At 49.4% G+C, this 6,306-nt stretch overlaps 1 protein-coding gene across 1 annotated transcript; it reads right to left on the bottom strand.

The window, feature by feature from the left end:
- Positions 1–209: 209 nt before the first annotated feature.
- Positions 210–1,951, bottom strand: LOC131289800 (major facilitator superfamily domain-containing protein 6-like). The gene is made up of 2 exons (XM_058319113.1): positions 1,469–1,951; positions 210–1,412 (listed from the first exon to the last, which is right to left on the bottom strand). The coding sequence occupies exons 1-2, from the start codon at positions 1,949–1,951 to the stop codon at positions 210–212; spliced, it is 1,686 nt and encodes a 561-aa protein (XP_058175096.1).
- Positions 1,952–6,306: the final 4,355 nt, after the last annotated feature.

Below are 6,306 nucleotides of genomic sequence, written 5' to 3'. Positions count from 1 at the left end.
GGAGAGAATGGTTGACCTTCCGGCTGTCACGAACACTCGTATGTGGTTTCCGCAGGGACAAAAAGAAGGAAGCTTAACGAGGGTAAATCGGACCGTTTTACCAATGGATATGAATACCATAACTTATGATCCGTGGGCCCTATGGAGTAGACGCGGGTTAGCTAGGAGTGGGCTGTTTTTATTGGAGACCCAATTTACGGCCGCTTCGTTTATCCCTTCTCCAGTGGTAGCTGCTCCTCCGGGACGTCCTCCGGATCGCCGTGCGTTGGTTTCGGTTGGGTGAACGAAATCGCGCTGCCGAATTGGTCCACCTTGGGAACTATCGATGCGCGACGCCGGACCAGCTCCACAACGGCCTTGGTTGGTCGCTCGCGGTCGTACTTGTGCAGCCAGAGTAGGTGCACGAGCTTGTAGAGGACACCGCAGCAGGCGGCCGTATAGCCAACGTACCGGAAGGCAAGCTTAAGCCCGACGCGGGCTATCAAAAACCCTCCGATGAACGAACCGATGCCCTTGCCGAGGCAGAAGTGCACCATGCCGGCGACACCGATGAGGGTGGCCACCATGCTGGTCGGCGCCAGGACGGCACAGTACGTCGTGGCGACAACCCACATGAAGTAGCACGAGATGGCCTCGTTCAGCTCGATCGGGAAGCACCAGAACGGGTTCGAGATCCACGAGTAGCCAAGAATTCGCAGGGCATGGGCGAAGAACGCCACCACCAGCAGGTTGACGTGACCGACGCGGTGCGTGATCCGATTCAGCAGGGCCATCATCGGAATGCTGGCGACCGTCCCGACGGTGTACGTCAGTCCGAGCAGGTAGTTCGGCGAGCCCATCGCGGTCATGATCACGAACAGGTAGCTCTCGATGAAGCCCCAGAAGTTGCCGAGCAGAAACAGGAACGCCAGGAAGGCCAGCACGTGCGGCAGTCGTAGCAGCTTTCCCAGATCCCGCAGCACGTTCTCCGACGGTGTCTTGCGTCCGATCGGCATCAGCCAGACGGAAACCAGCGAGCACAGCAACAGTGCGTCGTAGGTGTAAAACGCCGGCGTGTAGACGGTGACTGTTTTCCCGCGCGACATCACGTCGATCATCAAACCGGTCAGCGGCGTGAAGATGGCCATACCCACGCTGGAAAACAGCTTCTCCCGGCCAAAGTCTCCACCGTGCTGCTCGATCATGTCGAGTGCGATCGGATCGGTGATGGTAAGTGTCGAGGCCAGCATCGATGTTGCCACGAAGCGCACCACTAGATACATCCAGAAGGTCCGATCGTACTCGCTTCCAGACGGGATCAGCTCTGTCACTATGGTGATGTCTGTGGACTGCAGCACGCACTTGCTCACGTTGTAAGGGCCACAGCTCGGCTCGCTCGTTCCATTGGCGGCGTACAGGTAGGCGGGGTAATTCTCCACCACCTCTCCATCATCGCATTGCGCCGCGTCGAGCGTCCACTTGTGTGGACAGCGGCCCAAGTTGCTCTAGCGACGGGGAAGAGATATACTTCATCACTCGATGACACACTCGCGCAGCCAACGCAAACACCTACCTCGATGTGCATAAATGGACCCCTCTCCGACACCTCGACGCTGTACGTGTGCTGCCGGACGGTGTCCGCCCTCGGTGGGATGAAGTGGATGCAGTGATGCGCCACCAGGTTCAGCACGATGCTCGACAGCAGCACGGGTTTGTAGCGCCCGAAGCGATCAATCAGAAACCCGGTCAGCGGTGGACTGAGGCAGGAGGTGAACAGCAGCGTCAGGTACACGGAGGCAACCTCTTCCACCGTCAGCCCGATGCTCTGCATGTGAATCGTGAGGTACGGGATGAGGGCACTGGTGGCTCCAAACAGCAGGAACAGCGTCACCTTCAGTTGCAACAGCTGTGGATTGAACCAGCGGCCACTTTTCGGCGCCGGAACATCACCTTTCGACCTTCCGGACTCCATCACGACCGTGGTGAGATATCGTACTGACGACCCTCGTGTCTCTTGTCACAGTGAGGCGATGGATAAAAACGACCTAAGACGGCGACACGCACGCCGAGCGGTACAAACACAAACAAACGAGTTGTTTAGCCTAATCCCGGTAATTGTGACGGATAGCTGGGCGGTTGGTTTATTGTGCGGTTTAGACCAGACCCGACTGGCCACAAGTCTTATCAGCTGATTGCGGCCAGCAAATTGCTCTACAGCAGTAAGATCTCCACGTCCATTCGCGTACGATGGTGATCTTCTAAAGGCAGCTGTGTTCGGTCTGTATGACATAATAAAACTAAGATGAACGATAACAAACTCATAAAACGGATGGAAATCGCTCACGTTTTTAGTAGATGATGTTTTTCTAACGTGAAACTAACGAAGTTTTAATCAGAAAAATTTCTACTTTCAAAGTCACACTCGCTTTTTTTAAGCTGCTTGAATAAACAAGTATGCAAAGTGCTGAATTTGATGCTTTAAAAGTGTGACGCTTGGGTTCGATACGGAGCTGGTAAAAATGTTTACTTAAAACAATTTCCCCAGCTCGATGCCCGGTGGTTGTTTTCATTAATATTTATCGTCAACTCCCGGACACACACACTGCCAAGGGGAAAACAAAACTCTCCCGTTCGCCCTTGAGCTCCAGGACTCAATTTAATTCCACTGCCTGAAACAACGCTTCATGCAACGGTGAAGTTGCGAAAAGTCCAATTGCGAACGGCAAATCCATCAAGCAGCTGGAGCAGTGTACCCGAACGCAAAGATACTTCCATTTTCTTGTACCTCGTTCGCCTTAGAAGGCTTTTTGTCGGGTTGAGGGGAGGCAAAAACTCATTTGAAAGTTCTATCATTGCCAACCATTTACCGTTTGCTGTTTGTAGGCTGCCGTTCCGGCGATGCCATTCCTCGCGTGGCCGTGATTTCCCTTCCCGGAGTGTCGAGAGTGCCCGAGCGGGCGGCGGAAGAAAATATTCTTTGAGCTAAAAAGTTTCAACCTAACGTTTTGTGCCCCCACTCTGCCGCCGTCACCACCGCCGCCGGAATGAATGACGACTGCTGGTTGTGTTATTTTTTCCTACCGATTTCTGTTTGCGCATTCAGGAAACGGAAACTTACTTTCCAGCGCGGTTTCCTTCGTTGCCCGCTTCGTTGCCTTCTTACGTTGACAATTGCGAATAGGAACATTGCTTTGTGCGGGAAATTGTTGGTGGAAAACTGACTGCCAGCAGCACCGAATACGGAAACCGAACGGGATGTGATCTGGAATGTATGGGAATGTTTTTATTTATTTTGTCGAGCGCCGACAACGACAACGAAGGCGCCATTGAACCTGAAGGACGCAAAACTTCAGATGCGTGATGGCAACCGTCGATCAGCGAGGGCTTCGAGTGTTGTTGGTTGCGTTCGTAGATGAATCATTCACTACTCAAAACTCTTAGCCTAGAGTGCGCCTCGTGGACGCCACGTTTTTAGAACGAAAATTTCAATCTGGAATTGAAAACACAAAATCAAAACTTCATGAGAATAAACAAGGAAATAGAACTTCAAAATTATAAAAATCTCCTAGACGTAAGATTCGTTAAAAACTACTGTTGTATGTAAATGTTATATTTTTCCACAACTTTCCGGTGTCAGTACTGATTCATTTATCAACATAAAACAAACTGACTAACCTACTTTCCCCCATTGGACATGTCGCGAGACTAAAATTCGGCCATCCCACATCCACCCGGTGGACCAACGTCTTCGCCGGCAAACAAAACAATGGCAACGGAGATGCTATGGATACGAAAAAAAAAAACCACTTCGCCAGCAGAGTGTTGAGAGCCGACACGACGACCAAGCGCTTTATGTTCGGCGCGTAACACAATTAAACACTTTAAATATTTCTTCGGGAAAGTTCACACCTCCCGGCCTCCCGAGGGGCAAAGGGTTTGTGCCGAAGCGCGGGGAATATGTTTCTCGAGTTTCTTTTTTGGTTTGATTTTAAGACTGTCGAAAAATAAAACGGGAAAGCAAAAAAAAAACAATCCATCCTTGGGTGAAGTTGCGTCGTGAAAAATAGAACTCCCGTGCACGATATCGGCATGCCGCCGTATCGTCCCAATTGCGTGCACGGTTCGTGGTCTGTGTGCGATTCCCACCGTACGCCAAGGATTAATGATACGGTTTTCGGCCCGACACACACACACACACACATACACACACATGTACGCCGGTGTTTGGCAACGGGGAACACCCGAGATTAAGAAGCAGCAATTCGAAGGCAGCCGCATGGACGAAGATTTATGACAAATCGTAGGCCACCGTACTGACCCGGCCGGCATTTTTATGCAGTCGTCCTCCGCCCGGTGACCCTACTTAATTTCCCGGCGTTCGGTGGGCAACGGTTTTTTCGCCGTATATTTTCCTCCACCCCACCGATGGCGGGGATGACCTCGTCGACTCAGACCGGCACTTCGATCAGACAGTTGAATGGCGATCGTTTCGAGGAATTGATCCAAACTAGTTGTGGCCGTCTTTATTTTTCTCGTTTTCCCTAGCATCGGAGCCATGGACGGGGAGGAAAACACCATCCGGCACCGTGCGGGTTTGGTGACAATGAAAAACGCACTTCTCGGCGGGACATTCCTGTACCGTCTCACGCCGGCGAGCCATCACTTCGAATCCCACGGGGCGGGCGTAATTAAAATAGAATCATTAAGAAAGGGGGGAGGAAAACATAAGAAAAGAAAATGCTCACTCCGATGGCCACTTTTTGTTACGTTTCGGGAGACGAAACAATCTTGCTGTTCTCGTCAGTCGGAGCGGATAACCCAAATAAGCAGAACGCTCGAATCACGTAGAATTTACATTACTCCCGTTCGGTCCTTTCTAGTCTGGTAACCCCACCGACCCTACGCCCCTGGTACTCCCCCTTCTCGTTCGCATCATTTCGCTTCGGGAAAGCGTTTTTCTGCGTTAAACTTTTTACAGCGGCAGGTTGTAACGTTTTAATCGCACCTCATTCCACCATGCGCGATAAATTTATTGCTCTGCAAAATAATTGCAGTTTTATTTCAATAGCATTTCGCACATCGATGGGAAGGCAAACTACCGATTGCATGACGAATGTGCTTCAACCGCTCGCAAACAGGGCGTTTTTACGACTTTTGTTTCAAATGAGATGGCTGCCCTATAATTGTGACCTCATTGCAGAATTGCGCAATCAAGCCGAGTTGAATCACGTGAATGTTATTTTGTTTTGTGCGAGATTGTTTCTCGGTTATATCATGTTTAAGCCTGGCGGTGGTTAAACTTTTATCGCACATGCAGAAACATGACACTTTCAAAGTGACTCAATGGTGGCATGGTGGCTTTCTCTGCAGATGAAATTGAAAATTTTCCATTGATGTTTCAACCCGGTCCGGTCCAAAAATGAAAAACATTAGTTAATTTGTTTCGAAGCTTGTGCCGCGTAGAAAATTATTTTAATCGAGAAAGAAAAACAGAAGCAGTCTCAGGTGAATCATCTTTCGAATACCACCCCGGATTGTCCGTGTGACGCTCCCGGTAGCTTACATGATCAACTTTCTTCACTTTAAAAGTCAACCTCAAACATTCCCCATTCCGCCGAGGGGTGGAAAAATAAAGAAAAGAACGCTAAAACTCAGCCACTCGTGCGACGGCAGTGCGAACGCTTGTTTGTCGACCCCGGTTCTGCCCGACAACTATGCGAAAGTCTGGAAATGCCTTTGGTTTTCCTTTTCGAATAGAGATGAAAGGCCGGCGGAAACATGACACACGCGGTAACGGGTTGATATCAACCATCGGGGGTCCCCCGAATTTAGGGGGGGCAAACTTTGGAGGAATTTCGTAATTTGATTTTGTTCGTCAGGTTCCAGTTTCGCATTCTATTTCCCCAACGCGTCTTATTTATCGTGAAGGAAGTGCGATAGCTCTTTTGGACCTGTAAAAGGGTAGATGTTCTCTTTCTGCAGTGGAAATTCTATGTTAACTGTACAAGAGCTTATTATATCTATAAATTAATTCGCCAAAGAATATCGAGAAAAGCATTCATTTTTTAACAATTCTTGCGCTAAATGGAATTACACATAATGCGATGGTATCCGTTCGATCAAATCAAATTTGGTTCTTGTGCTTAAATTCTGATAGTTTCGCCTTCACACGAACTCAAAATAAACCAATGCAATGGAGGATTAACCACAACCACAATAGTACAATGTTTAAAGAGGCAACGATAGATCGGGTAATTCCGCGAAATGCATCGACCATAATCATGACAGATTCCATCAAAATGGTCTTTCAACTGATTAATTAATCTC

The sequence above is a fragment of the Anopheles ziemanni genome, chromosome 3 (assembly GCF_943734765.1).
Source record: "Anopheles ziemanni chromosome 3, idAnoZiCoDA_A2_x.2, whole genome shotgun sequence".
In the NCBI taxonomy this organism is placed as follows: domain Eukaryota; kingdom Metazoa; phylum Arthropoda; class Insecta; order Diptera; family Culicidae; genus Anopheles; species Anopheles ziemanni.
This window is presented reverse-complemented; position numbering and strand designations above follow the sequence as displayed.